General features: G+C 48.0%; 1 protein-coding gene across 2 annotated transcripts in view; it reads right to left on the bottom strand.

Moving 5' to 3' along the window:
• Nucleotides 1-21999, bottom strand: part of JAK1 (Janus kinase 1) — a 128432-nt gene that overhangs the window by 12243 nt on the left and 94190 nt on the right. The window contains exons 7-14 of one of the 2 annotated variants that reach the window (XM_010370709.2): nucleotides 21307-21649; nucleotides 19234-19419; nucleotides 14898-15055; nucleotides 12161-12284; nucleotides 9970-10159; nucleotides 4923-5029; nucleotides 1678-1821; nucleotides 798-885 (exon numbers count right to left, since the gene is read on the bottom strand). In XM_010370709.2, the coding sequence (XP_010369011.1) occupies nucleotides 798-885; nucleotides 1678-1821; nucleotides 4923-5029; nucleotides 9970-10159; nucleotides 12161-12284; nucleotides 14898-15055; nucleotides 19234-19419; nucleotides 21307-21649 (1340 nt within the window). The remainder of the gene's footprint in view (nucleotides 1-797; nucleotides 886-1677; nucleotides 1822-4922; nucleotides 5030-9969; nucleotides 10160-12160; nucleotides 12285-14897; nucleotides 15056-19233; nucleotides 19420-21306; nucleotides 21650-21999) is intronic. The other variant, XM_010370711.2, reaches the window with a different exon arrangement.

Below are 21999 nucleotides of genomic sequence, written 5' to 3'. Positions count from 1 at the left end.
ACACTTCTCTGAGCCTCAATTCCCTCATCTGTAATAACAGATGGCGGCTCAATGTCACAAGGCATGGAAAGCCTTGGCAGAGGGCCTGACACAGAACAAGGGCTCTGGGAACAGCCGCCGCCACTGCTGCTGTTCTACAACGCACTGCAATGCCGAGGTCAGGCCGCTCGCACAGCAAAACTCCCTCTCCACAGGACTCCTGTGTGAGTACACCGAACAGTTCACATTGTCGGATTTCACAGGGGAGAAGTCACTTGGGGTTTAAAAAAAAAATCGTTCTTCTTCCAAACTTGTATGTCAGGAACTCAGCGGCCAAGGCCACCCCTCCATCTCAGTGTGCAGCAGCAGCCCAAGGGCCCACCAGCTCAGTGGCTTGACAACCAAGAAAGGGCCAAGCCTGCCTGCGGTTGAAAGGCAGGCCAGTCCACTCGAGGGGCCAGCGTCTTGCTGCCCATGGGGTGCGCTCACCTCGCTCACCTGCCCAGAGCTCCTGGAGCCTGACTCTTGGGGCCGTGACCTCATTTCACTCACCTCAGCCTCCCAGGTCTAGCACAGTGTAGGGTTCTTGCCAGCGTTGACAAGAAAACATTACACAAGTGAATGAAAAGCAATCGGTTTTAGTTCCACCTCCACTACTAACTTAAGCAAATCATCTGCTCCGTCCCTCAAACTCCTCAACAGCACAAAGAAAGGCAAGAAGCCTGGGCAACATGAGGGTGGGAAGAGCCCCCACCGTCTCCACAGCACCCAGGCTCCCCAGCCAGGCCACCCACCCCTTCAAAAGAGAACACACTTACTCTCCACGTCGCGGACACAGACGCCATAGAGGTACACGATGTGTTTGTGGGAGACCTGTCTCATCATGCTGGCTGCCTCGAAGAAGGCCTGTAGGCAAGCAGGATACACGAATGTCTCAGGCCAGCCTGGAGGGGGCTGCTCCCCAGGGGCTCTGTTGAGGGAAAAGCCAGTGGACCCAGGGAAGCTCACCACTGTCGCCACCCCAGGCCCTGAACATCAATCCCCTGGCCTTGACTGTCCAGAGGCACTGCCAAGCCTTGTTCTCTGGGCCAATCTGGCAGGGATGTGAGATTTCTTTAGAAAACCTAACAGGATGCAAAGCAGGGCTGGTGGGAGAAGCTGGCTAAGAATTTTCCCACTGGATACTCATGCCCACCTCTCTCTCTTCCTTTCAGCTCTGGGAAATACCCATGTTTAGCACTATGCTGGAACAAAGGGAAAATGAAGGCAGCCGATCTCTTCTCAATATTTGACTGTGTCACTCTAACAGTCTGTGGGATCCTGGGTGAGTCCTTTTACTCCTCTGGGCTTTAATTTTCCAGACTGTGTGTTGAGAGCCATGGACTGTATCAGGAACTTTGAACCATTTGGCCAGTCCTGGGGCTCCACAGCATGGCCACCTGGACCTGTCCTTACGAAAGGTGGGGGGGGGTGGGGGTGGAAGGGAGGGCACAGGATGAGTGTGAGGAGCTGCTCAACCCACCTCACTCTACACACAGGGTCCACTAAGATCATATGTGGAGAAAAAAATTCTGAGTAAAAGGCAAGTTTGAAAACCACTGGGCCACAAGAAGTGCAAGGGTTCTTCTCAACCCATCGTGTTCCACTGGCCCTGGAAACGGGAGAGGGGAGGGGAGGAGTTCAGAGGAAGACACTTGCCAGGGAAATATCCCTGTGGCTGGGGTCTAAGACTTTGAGGATCACTTTTATCTTCTTCTCTTCAGAAGTTCCTTCATCATCCTTGTAATCCATCAGGGTCCCAGAGTAGATGTGTGTTCTCGTGCCTCTCCCAAGGTGCTCGCCCTGAGGGAGGAAGCAGAAGGCTGGGGTGACCTCTCTGTGCCCTGCAGTGATGGACCGTCTGGGAATGGCTCCTCAGTGGGAACATGGACTATCAGTGGGATGGGGCAAAGGCAAGAGGGCTCCCTGCCCCAGCTCATGGTCCCCAGCACCTTGTCCTTGTCAGGTCTCCTGAGAAAACAACAAGCTATTTGCCAAACACAGTGGTGACATCTGCTGGGCCCCAGGAGACAGTCCTCCTACTCCCTAAACGGCTCCTTGCTTTCTACCCCCAGGAACAGCCTCTGGCCAAAACACAGTCCTAACCTGTCAGGACACTGCAAACAGGGCCATCAACGGCCAGCCACATGGGTCCCACCCCAGGCCTCCAGAGAAGACTCAAGACAGGAGCCCCCAGGCAGCTCCTCTACTCACAGGCTGTGCTACCCTGTGAAGAGGCTTGCAAATCCCAGCTCTACTACCCGCTGGCCATGTGACATGGGGGAAATCTCTGCCCACTTTCTGCAAATGGAGGTAATAATGGTACTGACCTCATAGGGCTGTGATAAGAATCAAACCAGGAAACAGGGACGGAGGCTCCTGGTACAGATTCAGGCATACGGGGGGGGAGAAACCCATCTGGTGGGCCCATGTGTTATCTGAAGCCCTCTGGCACAGGTAGGCACAGTTTCTCACACTGGAACCATGTGTTTCCCATCCATCTATCCAGTGTGTGTGCTCATGTGTATGCATGCATGCTGGGATTTAAAGTTAGTGGTGCAAAGTACACCTGCATTTGCCCTGGCAACCTCACAGAGGAGATGGCAATGTGAAGATGATGGTGGAGACCAGGGCGATGTGTCCTGGATTTCCTGACATGTGAAAGGGAACAACACCCCCGGATGAGTGGCAGGAGGACTGAATGAGATGATCGTGCAAAGCCCTGGCTGTACCATGATCTATTTCTGAGGACCCTTCCAGTTCAAGTTGCAATAATTCTGATTTTAAAATTCCTAATATTTGTAAATCGAAATGGGATTCACGAAACTTAGGCACTGTCAAGTTGTTGACATTAGCCCCACAAAACTTGTAAAATGAAGGTCCATTATTCTATTATTTGAGGACCCCCTGGAAATGCGGAAAATGGACTGTAGCTTATACCTAGGGAATCAGTCTTATCCCCCACAGGAACATACACCATTGTTAATCAGGTATATTAATTTGCACAAATGCCACCATTTGTCATCTGTCAGAGCCGAATGGCGATGCATCCACCCTGTCTGCTGTATCCTGGCAAGGTCTTTGGCTATTCATTAAAGCTGCATCTGTCATGAAGTGATCCATCAAGGTTATGGGAAGCTGTATTCCCAGAACATCCCGTAAAAGCCATATGCTTTCAGAATAATTGCTCTTCCCGTGGCCAAGTCATGATACCATATGCTGTCAGGATTCTGCAGGGCCCCACAAAGGCCCATATGGCCCACTTCAGCCTCCTCTGATGCTGCTCCCTCCACCTTGCCTAGCTACTTGAGCTCATCCTCCAGGATGAGACCCTGCTTACCCCCCAGACAGGGACTTGCTCTATCACCCAGGCTGGAGTGTAGTAGCACAATCATGGTTCACTCCAACCTCAAACTCCTGGCCTTATGCAATCCTTCCAACTCAGCCTCCTGAGTAGCTGGGACTATAGCTTCATACCACTACGCACAGCTAACTTTCTCATTTTTATTTTTAGTAGAGATGGGATCTCATTGTGTTGCCCAAGCTGGTCTTGAACTCCTAGGCTCAAGCGATCCTCCCACCTTGGCCTCTCAAAGTGCTGGGACTACAGGTGTGAGCCACTGTGCCTGGTCTGGGACACTGCTTTGATACCATTTCCTCCAGGAAGCCATCTCTGTCCTCTCAAGATTAGGTCCACATCCTCCTGTACTTCCCTACCTTGGAACTTGACTCTTGCGAATGTGATTACCCCCTCAAAATAGACAGGAGCCTGCTGAGGCAGCAATCGTGCATGGCACATGTAATGCTTGATCTCTGTTGGCTAAGTGGATGTGGAAGGCATGGAGGATGGTGGTTACCTGCTTGGAGGCTTGAGGGGAGGGAAAGGAGGCAGGCCCCACGGACTATGTAAGTTCTACACAGAAAAGAGGCTATGAAACTGTGGCTCTGGTGACTGTAATCTCAGGACATAGCTCTGACACCACAAGAGGAATAGAGAACAATGATGGCCCTTTGGTGAAGAAATGTACCACGATGGAAGTTAGGCAGTTTAGCTGTGGATTTCCACTCCCTCAAGCCCCACCCAACAATCTCAGGGACTCATTGAAAAAGGTAAAGTAACAAACCCCCGTGTGCTACTCTCCCCGGGCTCCTTCACAGCAGGCAGCTTCCGCCCCACCCTCCAACACCCCCAAAGTGCTGCTATCTCCCCAGGTGGTGAGCAGCACCATGCCTGCTTCCCTCCAAGGCTGCCACACCATCTCCCTGATACCCCAACGCGTGGCTCTATGCAACAAGGCCAGGGTGCGGCGGCAGAACAGAAAGTGGGCTTTCCCTGGGTCTCACACCACCAGCAACAGCTCCAGGGCAGCCCCTGTAGATTCTGGGCAAAAAGGCCTCCAAAGGCTGGGATCTGTTTCTCCAGATAGCTCTCCTTCAGGCCTAGACTGTGCATGTCCTCTTGTTCCCTCCCTGTGTTCTCTCCTCCCCAGCTCTGCTCCTTCTGGAAGCATCATCAGAAAGTGCAGGACTGAACTCTGGAGGTGCTCAGTCACACAGCCTGCTGCAGGCAGCGAGGGGTGACGGCCATGCTCCCCTGTGGAGAGCCACCTCCTGCCCTGCCACCCCCTCAGCATTCCCTCACCACAGAAGGTCCCTGCAGTTCTAGGGAACCCCAGAAAGCCTGACCAAACCACTTTCCTCAAAACATGTCTCTGAGGAGCATCAGCAAGGGTGAGGAGGATGGAGGCACTGGTTGTATGGCTTTTGCCATCAAAGGAAAGTCTCCCTGTTCTTTTTCTACTAAGATTTCTCCAAACATAGCCTTCCTTGCCCCAGATTCCCAGGCTGCTCCACCACAGGGAGGCAGGATCATAGCCGGCCCACACCCTGCAGCTGTGACTCACCTGCACCAGATCCTTCTTGAGGATCCGATCAAAACTCAGCTGGCTCATGGGGTAGACGGGTTGCCACTCCTGGGCTTTCTTAGTAGCCACCAGCAGGTTGGAGATTTCTGTGGAAGAGATTGGAGGAGTCTGAGCGCAGCACCCAAGATCTGAGTTCCCGGACAGCCAGCGTCTACTGAGCCGGGGCCGTGGGACCCGTGTGCAGGCACTTGCTGCTTCAGTCATTCAACAAGTGCTTACTGAACAGGCACATGGTTCCTACCCTCCAGGAGCTCACAGGGTGATGACAGAGCCAAAACTCCCAAATCACCAATTAAATGGAAAGCTACAATTTGTTCAGCTCCTCTAAAGAACAGGTGTGTGATGCTCCAAGGTTGGTACAGCAAGATCTGTTCTGGTAAGAAAGGTCAGAAACAGTTTCCCCAACGAAATTAAAATTTAAAATGTAGGACTGGAAACCAAAAGAAGTCAGAAACTGTGTCTATCTTATTTTCTGCTCCACCTCCACAGCCCGGTACATAGCAGGCACTCAATTATTATTTGTTAAATGTGTGAATGAATGACTGGCGTCTTTCTAAAGATGAGAGCTGTGGAAGGAAGAAGCAGTACCCAGGCTCAGGGCATGACGGGAACCAGAGGAGGAGGTGAACAAACACTGGTTTTGAGCCAGAAGATCAGGGCAGGTGACCCAGAACAGTGTCCTGTCTGAAGCTCCTGGTACGAGCGGTACCTGACACGGAGAGGCGCTTACCAAATGCCCCCTCAATGTGCAGGTTTAAGTAGACTATCCCCCAGATTCTACTGATTCAAACAGAAACCCAACACATTACTAAATCCTCCAGGCCAGGAAATCCACAATCCACAGAAATCATCTTTTCCACCATGAAACTACTGCAAGGGACGAGGTTATCGTAAGGCAAGAAGGGACCTTCCAGATCCTGACTAGCAGGGAAAGTATTCTGGGAATCCCTGAAGACTTGTGTGTATTCATCAATTTTATTAATTGAAGCAGGAATGTTAGGAAAATGACAACAAATATGCATTTCCCTTCACTTCCTCTTTCCTACACTAGAAGACAATAACGAGTTAGGGCAGAAAATGTAGCCATTCAAGTCCTGATTCCTAGACTGGAACAGAAGGAAGTTCCTAAAAGAACATCTGTAAGAACAGCCAGGCATAACCCACAGAGGCCACCACACACACCGCTGGGAGGCAATGGATACTGAGTGCCGGGTCCCCGCACAGGGCCACGTCTCTAAACCTTGCTATCCCTCAGGACAGGGCGTTCTTTTCCTTTCTAATTTTTTAAGCTCCGATTGCTTTCTCTGTGCCAGCCGCTGTTCTATGAGCAACATACACACTAACTCCTTTGTCTTATGACAATCCTATGGAATACACAGTATTCTTATCCCCATTTTATAGATGAGAAAAGAGATTCCAAGAGATTAAGTAATTGGCCCAAGGCCAGGCAGTTCATAATCTTCGGATTGACACTGAAGTCAGAGATGGCTTTAGTCTCTACCCTTCCCACAACATACCTGGCCCTAATCGGGAGAACAAATGTGGGTGCCAGAAACAGGGCTCAGGGAGAGGCTCCCCTTGTTCTCATATCCTGGGCACTCCTTTTTCCAGAGGCTGTTCCCTCCATACCGTTTTCCTGACTCCACCCTGTTACCTGGGGTAAATCCGATTCAGAGGCAACTCAGGCTCAACTCAACTCAGGAGAAAAGGCATCAAGAAGGGGCCCCGTGGCTGGTGTCCGCAGGCAAGAGGCCAGGCAGCAGAGCCACTTGGGAAACGAGAGAGGGGAATGGAACCGAAGCCAATTATGGACTATTCTTTGCATGGGCACTTCAGGGAACATGGCACCAGGGTCAACAATGTGAATGGGGGAAGCCACAGTGCCTCCATGAAGGTGTTTCCTCACTAGAAAAATGGGGGCCACAGCTGTGCCCCTCATAGGTTACCGTGTGGATGAATGGGATGACGCAACGCAAGGGCTGCCTTCAGCGCCTGGTATGGAGTAAAACACTCCCTGACTGGCTGCCACCGTGATTATGACTGGCATTACGTCTTAGTCACTATTACCATCCTTCCTGTATCATCAGGGTTCTGGAGGCCTGGGCAGTGGACTGCAGAAGTCCTCAGTGTCAGAGCTGACTGCACAGATGAGGATTTAAAAGGACCGGTGGAAAACGGGCCCAGGAGCCCCCTGGGTCCTTATGGAGCTCTCCACATGGCCTCCCTCAAACTTGGAGATGGGCAGTGGAGCTGGACACAGGACCCAGGACCACAGATGCGGGACCTGCTGAGCCATCACGCCCACTCTGAGTGGCCTCCTGCTTTTTCACTTTGCTTTTTATTTATCCCATGAAGAGTTTCTTAGTTGCATTTTCAAGTGAGAAACCCAGATCAGGGTCTGGCTATCAAAACCCCATGGTTAGGAGGGCAGAGGAGCCGAAGAACCAACACAACATTCTCATGTCTAATTTTCACGATTTCACCACTTCTCTAATTTGCAGATGGCAGAGGGAAGAGAGAGAGCTCTGGGGGACCTATCTAAGGAAGCCTCACACACAGGCCTTATTCTTACTCTCCCAAGGTCAGAATTGGTCCTTGCTCTAAAGTCCTAGGCTGATGGCTAGTCCAAATCCCCACTCATCCTCTACCTAAGTGATCTTGGGTATGTATAATTGGGATAACAACATATTCTGGGTTATTGTGAGGACTAAATGACTTAAAACATGAAAGATCTCCAAACAATGCCTGGCAAACTGTAAGCCCTGCTCACATGATAGGAGCCATTCTTATTAATTATTGCTACTGTTATTATTCCTACTACCTATACTACTAGCTACATGGCCTTGAGCAAGTCACTTACCATCTCTTAAGTCTTAATTTCGGCCGGGCGCGGTGGCTCAAGCCTGTAATCCCAGCACTCTGGGAGGCCGAGGCGGGCGGATCACGAGGTCAGGAGATTGAGACCATCCTGGCTAACATGGTGAAACCCCGTCTCTACTAAAAAATACAAAAAAAAAAACTAGCCGGGCGAGGTGGCAGGCGCCTGTAGTCCCAGCTACTCGGGAGGCTGAGGCAGGAGAATGGCGTGAACCCGGGAGGCGGAGCTTGCAGTGAGCTGAGATCCGGCCACTGCACTCCAGCCCGGGCCACAGAGCGAGACTCCGTCTCAAAAAAACAAAACAAAACAAAAAAAGTCTTAATTTCATCACGTTTGTAATATCTACGAAAAGCTACTGTGTAGATGAAATAAACAAGGTAGGCACACAAACTGCCTGGGCCACAGTAGGCACTCGCCATCCAGCAGCTCCTGCTACCTGGTTCACCTGACAGGCATTATTCACGCTGATTCTGTGCTGGGCACTGTCCTCCCCACAAGCCCACAGAGTGGTGAGTGAGATCAGGTCCTGTCTTAAGAGCCCACAGTCAGGTGGGAAAGGCAACAGGAAACACATTCAGCACTGAGTTTCAGGAGCCTCAACTGGGGTTCGTTCCAGTGTGTTGCTGTGAATAACTAGGGCTGTTGGGCTTTAAGGTTTGAACTCACTCTGAGGTCTCACAGTCAAGTGGCAGATGTGTTTTTACCTTTGCAGAAAATCCTCAAGCATGAAAACAAAGGCTGCAGTTATTCTCTGAGCCTGGCAGGAAACCCTATCTGATCAAGAACACAAGTCCTTCCTCTTTCACCAAGTTCAGTGACGAGCCCCTTGCTGAGACCAAAAACTGATTCAAACATCAAGAACCCAGGTCCCTTTCTATCCTGGTGCTGCTTCCTCTGCCCACCCCTGGTGGTGTGAGCGTTCATGGACACGTTTGCTTGGAAGAACAAGATGTGTCCCAGATAAAGACTCCTCAGAGGGTCTTCCTCTGACACTCATGGGGCCTCAGTGGCAACTGCGCTACTCCTTCTCTGAGGCCTTCCTCCTTCTAAGGGAAGAACCTGAAGCATGCAGGGCAGTATCTTAGGTGAGGACAGCAAAATCAACAGTTCTCAACAGCTAGGGCACGCAGGTTAGGCCTGGCCCTCAAGCCCCTCTTTGATGCTGACCTTTGATGAGACCCACTTCGCTCTTCTGGGCCTCAAGTTTCCCATCTGTAAAATAAGACAGTTGACTGTGTGACCTCTATGTGTCTTTCCAGTCCTCACATTCTAAGAGACAAATCCACCTGCAGAACATTAGTGACACTGTTCAAGAGGCTTAATAAGGAACAGCTGAGTGGCTCACCCCTTGGCTCCATTTCACTCCCTGATCCTCCCCCATGGCCTGCAGGATAAAGACCCAGCTCCATGGCATGGCACCCAAGGCCCCCACACCCTAAGCTCAGCCTCACCTGCCCCTCCCTTCCACCTTCACCTTCATGGCAGCCCCCACCTGTGCCTCTGTTTGCACGTGCTGAGATGCCCTGACCACACTGGCAACCTCCCACTCATCCTCCCACACTCAGTTCAAGACTGCCTCCTCCATGCAGCCCCCTGTGCTATGGAACTCAGGGATTTTGATTATCCCTTTCTGTTTGACTCCAGGGTATGATATCTATGTCGGTTAAAACACCCATCACAAACTGCAGTGGCCTCATTCACCTGTAACATCGGCATTAGACTGGAAACCCCCAGAGAGCAGGGACTGGGCCTTATGCATTTCTGATTGTTTGCATCTGACATGGTTCTTGGCCCACAAAAGATGTGCCAGGAGTATCTCTCCGATAAATAAACCAGTGACAGGAGACCTCTCAAGGCATTTTATCTTAAGGAAGAATGAAGTTATTTTCTGCTTACTAATGCTGAGCATGCCTCTTTCTGCAGCCTAATGAGATGCTGAGAAAGGTATACGCCTCTTCTATAGACAATGCTCACACTCAAGGGACTGGATGTGAGTTGGGCACAGAAGTGTAATAAAACTCAATAAAGAACACCTAGAAACTGTGGGGAGGGTCCACTTTGTTTAAGCCAGCCAGCATGTTTTGGTCGATGTGGGTCTCAGCACATTACTGATGGGATACAGCCTGGCTCTGGCATGGGGAGACGAACCTCGGGGCTTGGGCTGGCAGCAGCGTTTCAACATGAAGCTGATGTTATCCGTGCGCAGGATCTGCTTCTTGAGGTGGCTCATGAGGTCTCCCAAGCTGGGGAAGCTGCGGTCCGAACCGTGCAGGCTGTAGCGGCCCTTCTGCACCTCGATCTGAAAGTTCTTGAACTGCTTCTGGGCACCCTGCACCTGCTATTCAGAAAATGACCAGAAATTACATGTTTAAAATGGGGTCAGGTGTGGGTATATAAGACATTAACATTAGGGGAAGCTGCATGAAGAGTACAGAGAAATTTTGCACCATCTCTGTAACATTTCTGTAAATCTAAAATTAGTCAAAAATAAAGTTTATTATCAATAAATAATCCAACCAACAACTAACTAAATAATAAAACGAGGTCCAGGAGAAGGCATTGATAAAAGGGAGTTAATACTACAGCAGACACAGTAGCTATTTCTACAAAAGCGTCACTTGGTTTTTCACCTGTAAGATAAAGTTCATGAAAATCCAACCTCATAGGATTGTTGCTACAATTATATAACATGGTGTGTTGAAAAACTTAGTAAGCACTTTATAAAGTCCAGCAAATATTATGTATGAGGTAATCATTATGATAGCAAAATTTCTCAAGGAACCGCCTCAAACTGAGCCCTTCCAGGCCATGTCTCTACTTGAGAAGAACCACACTGGGAGCTGGTGTTCAGTGTCTGACCCAGGTCTGGGACACTGTGGTGCCAGATAGGAGGTATAAGCAGTTTTCCTTCATGGACTCTTTTTGTACAAACTAAACTATTTTAGTGGTAAAAAATGAGGGCCAGAAAGACTTACTTAAGGTGTAAACTAGGAGATGATATTCAAAATCTCAGTTACTTCAACTGTACAATGGGATTAGTACAATGGGATTAGGGATACAGTTACTTCAACTGTACCTACCTAATATGGCTATTACAAGGCTTAAACAAGCACAAGTAGGTACGATGCTTGGCACAGGGTCTGGTGGGCCACAGTGAGTGGTGGGAGTAATCATTTCTATGACTGCTGTTTTCCCCGGGTGATGTGACATTGTTAGGGACTCATGGACACTCTTGGTACTGTACAGGCCAATTCCACTTCAGGAGGAGGCTGGGCTGTCTCATGCACTCCTCCATCGTAAACACATTAAGCTTCCTCCAGTGACTGATGAATAGACAGCAAGCATCCTGGGAAGGCAATGAGCCTGACAAGCTCTGAGCCATGGAGCCCCGAGGCCCAGCTGTTGGGGAAGAGCCTGGGCAGGTGGTGGTGTCCCTGCATTGCCTCACCCAGGACACTTGGCAGCGCTGCTTCCTTCCGCCCTTTCCTCCTCCCATTCTTGACTGAGTTCAGCCTCAGGGGTTCACCAGTGACCTTGTCCTTCCTGCATCTGCCCTCTGTGCCAAAGGCCCCTCCATGTCCCAGGTCTCCCCATGCATGTGGAGCCTAACCAGTACTGATTAAAGTGTATTGATGTAAAGTATTTTGTAAAACTCACTGTCTTTTAAAATATTCCACTTTGTATTTTTTTAAATTACATGAATAACAAAAGCATTTGTGGTCTAGTGAGGGGAAGTCAGTAATTCTGGCGAATATCTTAGCCCTCAGAATGTGTCTCACATCATCCCCAGCTTCAGCTACGCTTCAATCACTAAAAGACATCTCTATTCATTGTTCTAAGATGAGGGGCAATTTGTTAAAGTGTCTGAAGCTACCATTTGGAAAAAACTGTGTTAGGCCATGTGGATGAAGTGGCATTTGGGTGCTGGTTTTTACCAGTGAATGCTGTAGACAGGCATAGCTCTGGGTCTGAGATGATGTTGGCACCGAGTCTAAATAAACCACTCTAAATAATGACACTATACTTTCCAAGTGTTGGGTGTGAATTGGTTTTCTGGTCATGTTCCATCTTCCAGAGCCATGGTGGACCCCCACCATGGGTCCCATGAAGAAAGAAGGAAAGGGCCCTACAGGGGAAGGATGTAGGGGTCTGGCTGCTGGGGAGTGGTCTCCTTTTGAGAGCAGGGGCCCTTGCCTGACCTCCCAGGGATCTCCTCAGAGACCCAGGCTTTTCAATTCCACCCTGCAAAGGGTGGTTCTGTCTGCAGCAGCTCCTGAACCAGGCTACACTGGACACCTCATGGCTGTATGGCCTGGTCCAAGCCAGTGTCCTGACTGACCTCAGACTTCTCAAAGCAGGTGACGGTCATGAGGATGTTGTCAAAGTCGGTGCAGCTCCACCTCAGCACGTACATCCCCTCCTCGCTTCCTTCTTGCCGCAATTTATTGATGGCGTATTCTGTACTAGAGGGAGAAGTAGGCAAAGGGAAAAAGAGCTCACACCAAACAGCACAGTGAACCCCTGGGCTACCCACTCTCCTGAGCTGCCTCAAGTGTTAACAGCCCCATCACACTATCTGCCCAGGATCCTAAAATCCCCTCTGATGCCATCCATGAGCATAGTGGAAATACTGAGTGGCCTCAGGACTGATGAAGTCGCCAAGGTTGAGAAGAGGATTCAGCCTCCTGCCCAAAGCAATGAGCCCTGCTTGTCCCCACGTTCCCCACAGACATTGTCTCCAGCTCGAGACAGAAGAGCCTCTCTGGAGGCTGGTGATGAGGAGCTGCCATGCCTCCCCTCCACCCCCAGCCAGCCCAGCAGGAGCACAAACCTCATGGGGGTGGGAACTGGAGGCCGTGTTGTTTACTGTTGAATCCCCATGGGGTCACACTGAGTGAATACATCAGTGAGGATTGGACAGATGTCAGTAGGAACAGAACTGTCTTACACTTCTTTGTATCCCCAGGACCAGTGAGTCCTGGCATGTAGAGGGCAGTGAACACTGGCTGAATACATCCCTGCATGAGGTTACTAGCACCTGGTGAGTGCTGCTTGCTAAGTACTGGTGAGAGAGGGCTGCCATCGTTCATGTGTTTCCAGAGGCAGGGACATTATGTACTTTCTAACTGCGCCATGCCTTTGCATGTGCTGACCTCTCATCTGGGTACCCGTTCCCCGCTTTAAGGCCTGGCAAGCCATCACTGATTCTTCGTTTTAATCAGATATGAATGCCGCCTACTCTAAGCAGGCTCCTTAGGCAATGAATGTCAGCATCCCATCAAACATGAAATATCCATTCATTCAATGAATACTCACTGAGGGCCTACAATGTGCCAGGCCCTGTGTGTGTTAAGAAAGCAGTGAGCAATGCAGCCCCAGCCTTTGGGAAGCTCATACTCTAGAAAGTGAGGGTAGTCAGACCAGGAACAAATGTTATGTTATGTAAATAAACACAGTATCTCAGGAGGTAATGACTGCTACCGAAGGAAAATAAGGCAGAGTGCAGCAGCCAACATGGATGGAGAAGGGAAAGAGGTATGATTTTATATAAGGTGGTCAAGGAAGACTTCACGGAGAAGGTGATATCTGACTAGCACCTGAAGGAAGTGGAAGCTGTGCAGATTCTGGAGGAAGGGCATTCTGGGCCAAGGGAAGAGCGAGTGCCTGGGCCCTGAAGCACAACCATGGCTGGGACATTGGCAGAAGACGCTTTTCGAATGCACAACCCCTTGCTCTGCCATTCTTTGTGTGTCTGTTTCCCTATGAGTCTGTGAGCCTCTCAAGGCCAGGGCCATGTGGCTACTAAGCTACTTGTCCACAAGGTAGCCGGAAGAGGGAAAAAGGTAAGAAGCACATCATGTGGAAGGTGGCAGAAGAGATGCTTCCCCAGATATTCTGTGGTCTGAAAAGAGAGGCTCAGAAGAAACACAGCAGCTGGCTGTTTTCCTTTGCCTGAAGAGCTGTCATATGTAAGAGAAAGTCGCCAGGCGCGGTGGCTGACGCCTGTAATCCCAGCACTTTGGGAGGCCGAGACGGGCGGATCACTAGGTCAGGAGATCGAGACCATCCTGGCTAACACAGCGAAACCCCGTCTCTACTAAAAAAATACAAAAAACTAGCCGGGCGAGGTGGCGGGCGCCTGTAGTCCCAGCTACTCAGGAGGCTGAGGCAGGAGAATGGCGTGAACCCGGGAGGCGGAGCTTGCAGTAAGCTGAGATCCGGCCACTGCATTCCAGCCTGGGCAACAGAGCCAGACTCCGTCTCAAAAAAAAAAAAAAAAAGGAGAAAGTCAACAGAATCCCTATTGTCTCAAAAGGCAGAATTCAAGTGAGTAGACAGAAGTTACAGAGAAGTCAACTACAGCTCCATATCAGAAAGGTATGTACATCTCTCACAGTCAGAGCTCGAATCCATGGGCTGCCTCATACATTGCTCATCACCAGAGGTATTTGAGCACAGGCTGCCAGTTCTGAGATGCAGGTGGGACAAGACATCCCACACAGCCCCTTCTGGCCTTAAGGCTGTATCACCCTCACGGTCCCCACTGTTCACCTGGCACCTTGGGATTCCATTTACTACACTGTCTGATGCTGAGATCTTCGTCTGATCTTTCTTTTTCTTCTTTTATATATTTTAGGATGGGATCTTGCTATGTTGCCCAGGCTAAAATGGAACTCCTGAGCTCAAGTGATCCTCCCACCTCAGTCTCTCAAGGAGCTGAAACTACAGGCACATGGCAGCATGCTCAGCTGTGTTCTTGAATTGCCCGCATTGTTTGACACAGCAAGAAATCACAAAGTGTAGTACTTCTTGATCAGCTATGAAGAGGTGAGGGGGTTAAACTATGAGGAGAGATCCACATAAAGAAGTAGCGTTGAGGGGCTGCTGCAAAAAGGATGGTAGGAGATTACAGGAAGGCCTGACCAGAGCTTGAACAGCAGGGAGGAAAGCAGGACAGCCAGCAAGTACCAGGCAGCATGGTCAACTGGCCTGACCTAAACAATGATGACATGCCCCGTCACTAAAACATGGGCTCTCTGCACACCAAAGGCAACTGAAAAGGTTCTAGGACCAACCAGATTGGACCATGACAGCCATTCTGTATGTTGTGGACGATCAACGGGGGGGCCACGTCGGTGCAGAGGTAATGATGGGCGTCTGCGGTGAGCCGGAAGTAGCCATCTACCAGTGACACAAAGGACAAGGCCTCCTCATGAGAAGAGAGCTTCAGTTCCTATTAAGAGAGAAGAAATCCCCATGGTTACATCATGTCTCTATCAGCTTAAGCAGCTGACTCTATAGGGAGGTACACGGTGAGAAGATTTTTATAACCCAGTGGGAACCTCAAAGGGAAAACCTTTTCATCAATACTAAACATACCCCTTGCATGTATGTATGTATGTATGTATGTATGTATGTATGTATGTATGTATTTATTTTAAGATGGAGTTTCACTCTGTCACCCAGGCTGGAGTGCAGTGGCAAGATCTTGGCTCACTGCAACCTCCACCTCCTGGGTCCAAGCGATTTTTCTGCCTCAGCCTCCCAAGTAGCTGGAATTACAGGCACCTGCTATCATGTCTGGCTAACTTTTGAATTTTTAGTAGATACGGGGTTTCACCATGTTGGCCCGACTGGTCTTGAACTCCTGACCTCGAGTGATCTCCCACCTTGGTCTCCCAAAGTGCTGGGATTACAGCTGTGAGCCACTGCAACCAGTCTCCCTTGCATTTACATAGGACTTTCACTGTTCAACACATTTTCCTATCTATTATCTCAAACTATCAGATGAGGTTAGTGTGTGTATCTGTGTGTGTGTGTGTGTGTGTGTGTGCGCGCGCGCGTTGCGGGTGACGTGGTGGGGGAGGCTGTGGCAGGCAGGGAGACATGCAGAGAAGCTGTCCCCCGGGTACAGACAGGAGAAGAGGAAGCCTGAATCAAGGTGGCAGAGGCATAAAAGTAGAGGTGGGAAGGGGCAGAGCATGCACCCTGATCTTGGCACTAAACAGTGAGTGGCTGAATCAGCATTATTCCTGCTTGGGAGAAAAGAAACAGAGGCAGTGTGGTTCATCTCATAGCAGACTTGCTCTATAAGGTGAAACTCCCAGATTTTAATCTAGGAATAACCCCAGGCCCAGTGAAGAGGTTGCTAGATTAAGCCTAGGGAGCTCTGAGAGTTGGAGGGAGCGGCGCATCTTACTCAGAGTGGGAAGAGGCAAAGACACCTGTGGAGAAGGAGGGAGGGGCTTTCCATCAAGGGAGGTGTTCTGAAAGACACCTGTGTTGTAGATATGGGGTAGTTTTGTCTTGATCATCGATCCCTGAAGAGACTGCCCATTTGACAGGAACTATGAGGTCAATCAAGAACGTTTCCTGGCAAGGGAAGGTATGCAAAAGCCATGATTTGGAGCTTTGAGTCACAAAAAACATTAAAAAGCATCTGAGGCTTCAAAAAAGAGCAAAATGACTTTCATAGCCTGTAGAAAGGAGTGGCAGCTGGTAGACACGAGAGGACAGTGAAGGGAAAAAGGAGCAGGGGAGACAAGCCACTTGGCAGGAGAGAGGTCAGGGGCCTAGTGCAGCTGTGATGGCGAAGGAAGCATGCCTGGGACTATGGGCAAGGAGGCCTGGAGAGGGCAGGGTCACCACAGGAATGGTGCCTTAGGAAAGAAACCACACTGAGCATGCTGCCTTGTGGGTGTGACCAAGCAAGGATATCCCTGAAGAGCAATTTCAAGATGCTCTGGAACAAGGGGCAGGCTGGCCTGGGCAGCCCCTCACCCAGCCACATGATAAACAAGACCACATCTGCACTTACATTTCCTGAGAGCAGGAGTCTAAACAGAAATGGGGGATGCCAAGGAGATGCAGAGAGAAGTGATTGATACATCAAGGTCTGACTTAACAACATGCTGCTATCAGGGTTTCTTCAAAGTACTGCCTGATTAAAGGGCTTGGAAATCCCATGGCTGGGAGGGGACAATGAGGGTGTCAGATTCTAAACAGGCAGCATGGAGCAGTGGTCAAGCCTCAGCTCAGGCTCCACAGCCAGCTGCTCTGGATTCAAATCGCAGCCTCGCCACCTGCTAGTAGGGTTATGCATATGGAATCATCATTTTTATAGGTCAAAATGGTCAAATATTGGCAATTTCAAATATTTTAACCTAACAGCTGTGTGACCTTGGACAGGTTACTTAACCTCTTTGTGCCTCAGTTTCCCCCTAACATACCCACTCACAGGGTTGACATGAAAATTAAAAGAGGTGATATTTGTGAAGTGCTCAGAATAGGAAGTGCCTGACAATAGTAAGGGCTAGCGTGGTAAAGAAAAACCAACTAATGGAGGAATCAAGTATTTCTTTCTTCCTGCCGTCCTCCTGCTCCCTCCACAGCACTGTAGCTTGGCATAGAGTCACTGGCCCATGTGGCCAGGGTGAGCTCTGACTTACATGATGGGTGCACCAACTTGTGTTGCTGCTAGACTTGACTGTGTCAGTCAGGACAGGACAGGATGGGGCAGGCTCATAAAACATGCACCAAGCATGCACCATGTTGAAGAGCCAGATCACGGACATGTTGGCCTCTCCCTCACTCCCTTCAGGGTCTCTGGAGGATGATAATGCCTTAGAAACCAAAGCAACACAGGCAAAATGCACAGGCAGAAACCAGACAGAGCTGGGCAAGTGCCTGCCACTTTCTCCCTAAGTGACCCTGTGCAAGATCCCATGTCTCTTGATTAGTCTCAGATTCCTCATTTCAAGTACAGCTGATGCTCCGTCCTCTAAGGTTCTCATAAGGACTAAGACAGACAAGATAGAGGCACAGCATATAACATGGGGCCTAATATCCAGGATGCAGCATATAACACGGGTACCCTAATATCCAGGATGCAGCATATAACACGGGGCCTAATATCCAGGATGCAGCATATAACACGGGGCCTAATATCCACGATGCAGTATATAACATGGGGCCTAATATCCAGGATGCAGCATATAACATGGCGCCTAATATCCAGGATGTGCTCCATAAACAGCACTTCTTTTCTCCCTCCATTTCGCACCTTTCTACTAACGTCTATCTGAGCTCTTCCACTTCTCTCTTCACTTTGTTTTTACTATATTTTTCTAATAAAATTAATGTATGTTTTTTGTTTTAAAAAAAAGGAGGGGAGAATAAGAAAGTTAAAACCATTCATAATGCCACCATAAATAAGTAGCTGTTAATATTTGATTATTTTTCTAACAGCATGTGTATATCCAAGGATACCTATTGATATCTTGAACAAAATTGGTCCCATTCTATAGGTAAAGTTTTATATCCTGCTTTTTTCCCTGACCTTTTTTTCCAGGTCATTAAAAAATTCAGCAATCTGACTACCTCATGTTCTGCTACTCAGGCAAATTGTGATTTATTTTCCTATTCTCCTATTATTGTATATTTAAGTTATTTTCAGAATTTTGACACTTTAAATACTAGTGGAATGAACAAACATTCTTATTCATAAACTACAACCTGCCTCTCACATTGTTTCTGGAAGATAGATTCATTCTCTAGATTCCTGAACAGAGGGATATATAAATATTTTCAAGTCTTTTAACAGGTTGCCAAACTGTTTTCCAAAAGGTTACACCAGAAAGACAAGTTATTCTGAATACAAGAGAGTGACTGTCTGCCCTAAACTGTATCACCAGGCTCTTCCTCAGCACTGAGCGTTATCCTTGTGACACGGTATCTGCCACATTTTGGCAGAATGTGGCCTTTCCTGGTGTTGGTTCCACTCACCTGAAGAGTGCTCGCTGTCTCACCAGCCGCTCTCTCTGCATGCTGTCAGCTGTGACTTCCCCTGACACAAACAGGTTTATTTTGGCAGAGTTCCCACTTCCTGCTTGTTTAGATTATGTCCTCAAGTGATACCAAAAAAGAGGAAGTGAGATTAAACACCCCTTCCTCTGTCGGAGAGTCACTGGGGTGTGCCTGACACCACATCGATGACTGCCACTGTGGCCGAGGCTCGCTTGAGGGCAACGCAGGGCTTCCTGCTTTGCACTTCAGCTCAGCAGAGAGGCCGTGCCAGAGCCCTTGGGAGGAAACACTGACATTTGCTGGTTTTCTTTTCCTTCAAATCCACTAGCTTTGTGAATTAAATATTGATGCTGAGGTATATTTGGGAGGGAAGCAAATCCTAAGGCGGATTCACATTTCTGAGACCAAAGAAAGGCACTGGGATGTATCGGTGTAACTTTAAAACACTGATAATGCCTTGGTAATAGGAACTTTTTGGCTTCAATAAGAAAATCCTATTTTCTCTTTAGGATAGGAACTCTGAAAATCATGTGCTGCAGAACGGAACTCAGCAATTCTCCCTCTTATCACCAGATCCAAACTTAAGAGCTTCTGGGACAAACTTACCATTTTCTTGTTGTCCTGCTTGTTAATGCTGACCACAGACTCCTTTATTACAATGTGAGTGATTTCAGGGAAATAAGAAAAATTGTTCCACTCTTCCCGGATCTTGTTTTTCTCCTCATCCTTCTTGTGTTTATTTTCCAGTTTTTTCCGCTTCAGTTTACTTTTTTCCTTTTCAACAGAAACAACCTGATAAGATACATAAAAGGGACAGAGTTAAGTTGCTATCTTCATTTTCTATTGCTAAAAGGTCAATGCTGCTGGCAAACCTATGCAGGGCCTAGCCCAAGAAGGAGAAAGCCAGCTGGTCTGGACTTGCAGAAGGACTGGGGGAGTTGGCACCTGCAGGCTCAGGACCAAAGAACTGGGTTATATCAGGGAATCCTGGGCTTTCACATCTGGAAGACACCTTAATGAGCACACTGTCTAAACTATATAACACACAATGTGCACGGAAACTCAGAAAGGGAAATCACTGCTCACTAGACATGCATCTACATTCAGGTCTCCTCACTTCCAGACTACTATACATGCTTTGACACAGACAGATAACATACTCTTCCCAATTACTACTGGGCTGAACATGAGCTTTCTCCTTCTATCACCAATCGTCTTGACTTTAGAACAGTACTCGAGTCGGGATTTTCAAGAGAAGATACGCATCTCATGCTTGAAATAATCTACACACTGAATAATATATATCTGTGCAAGGGAAAATATTTTGTGTTGCATGAGCCCTGGAGACCAGAGATCTAGGTTAATTACTTAACTCTGCCAATTATTTAACTAGTTACCTCATTTCTTTGGGCCTCGTTTTCCCTATTCATGAAATAGAGAGCTTACATCTTCACAGGGTTCTCTGAGATTAGACAAGTGCTAACTAACATAGTACAATACCTACTATATAGAAAGCCCTCAGTAAGTATCAGGCATTATTGTTTTAGCATGAGAATAAAACAGGAGGAGGAAATGAGTCTCATATTTTATTTATTTAATTTTTTGAGACAGTATCTTGCTGTCACCCAGGCTGGAGTGCAGTGGCACGGTCATGGCTCACTGTAGCCTTGACCTCCCAGGCTCAGGCGATCCTTCCAACTCAGCCCCCCAAGTAGCTAGGACCACAGGCATGTGCCACCACATCCTGCTAATTTTTGTATATTTTGTAAAGATAAGGTTAGGCCATGTTGCCCAGGCTGGGCTCGAACTCTTGGGCTCAAGTGATCTGCCTGCCTCAGCCTCCCAAAGTGCTGGGGTTACAGGTGTGAGCCACTGCACCCACCCACATTTACTTTAATATTATTAGTTACAGTAATAATAATTGTAACAGCTATAATAATTTATTCAACATTTATTATATTGCCAGGCTTTGTGCTAAATGTCATTTAGTTTCTTCACAACCTTATAAGTTAGACAGTACCTCCATTTAACAGATGAATAATTTCTAGCTGCTGATAAAGGTGAAATAACTCTCCTAAGGCCATATAAGTCATGAAGCTAGGATCCAAACCACGTCTACATGGCTCTAAAACCCATGCTCTTAAGCCACTCTGCTCTATTTCTTCATCCAATAAATATCTCATAAAGAAGCTTCCATAAAGCAAAATCAATTAGTCAATTTCATGGAGCCAGAGGCCTAACTTCAATTCTTGGCACAAATGCTTATTAGTCATAACCTCAGGCAAATTTAATTTCTCTGTGCCTCTTTGTATTCATCTGTAAAATGGAGATAATAGCAATACTTCCCTCAAAGGTTTTTTTATTTTTAGAAATAAATGAGTTAATACCTGTAAAATGCTTAGAAAAGAACTTGGCACATGGTAAACACTCAGGAACTATCTGCTGTTATTATACTACTACATATTATACATGTTGTTATATTTCCCTACATAACTCAATAAATACTTATTTAGACCTTGTGCTAAGGGATGAAATAAAAGATGAATGATACATGGTCTCCTAAATAAACTCAGCCTATGGGAGTGATGGACATGCAGACAGATGACTCCAGCAGGATAAACAGCATACGCTATGTGACATGGGAATGTTCTCTTTGATCGACTGCCAACAGCCACTTACATTTGGTTTATGCCTCCACTGGATTCCAAGATTCCCAGTCACCATCACTTCATAGTACAGAACGTTTCCACTGTCATTTGAATGAAACCAATTCATCTCATTTTCTGATGAAATCAGTAACATGGAAGTCTCAAATATTTCAGCGCCATAATGTTTTGTCAAAGTTTCCAAGGTAGCCAAGTATTTCACCTTCAGGTCATGCGTGGACACGCTGCTGTCACAAATGGTCTTGTTGTTAAATTCCTTTAGGAAATCCTTGAAAACATTATTTATCCGCATCCTGGTGAGAAGGTTCCTCTGTCTGATGGACTTATTCAATGTTTCTGGAATATATCGCTTGTAGCTAAAAGAGAGTAGAAAAGTACATCTCTTTTTCATGTATAGGTTAGGAGAAAATAGTTGAGAAACAAATCTAAGTCCATGAATCCACATGTTGCCAAATGGGAAAGGGAGATCTACTCCCAGAGGACGTTAGATGGAGTAAGAAAGCACTGAAGATGACCACCGTAAGGAGATGGAGGTGAATAGAAACTGGGAAAGAAAAGAAAAGCACATGCTCCACAGATTTCACTGAAATGAGAATTGCTACAGGTATTGCCCAATTTTCTGGGTCACCAAGGCAGGGCATCTACATTTTTGCTTGCTAGCTTCACCATTCTTGTGCACATTAGTACTCACATCTCCACACTGGTA

The sequence above is a fragment of the Rhinopithecus roxellana genome, chromosome 12, assembly GCF_007565055.1.
Source record: "Rhinopithecus roxellana isolate Shanxi Qingling chromosome 12, ASM756505v1, whole genome shotgun sequence".
Classification (NCBI taxonomy): Eukaryota; Metazoa; Chordata; class Mammalia; order Primates; family Cercopithecidae; genus Rhinopithecus; species Rhinopithecus roxellana.
The sequence above is the reverse complement of the archived record's forward strand: the minus strand, read 5'-3'. Positions and strand labels throughout refer to the sequence as shown.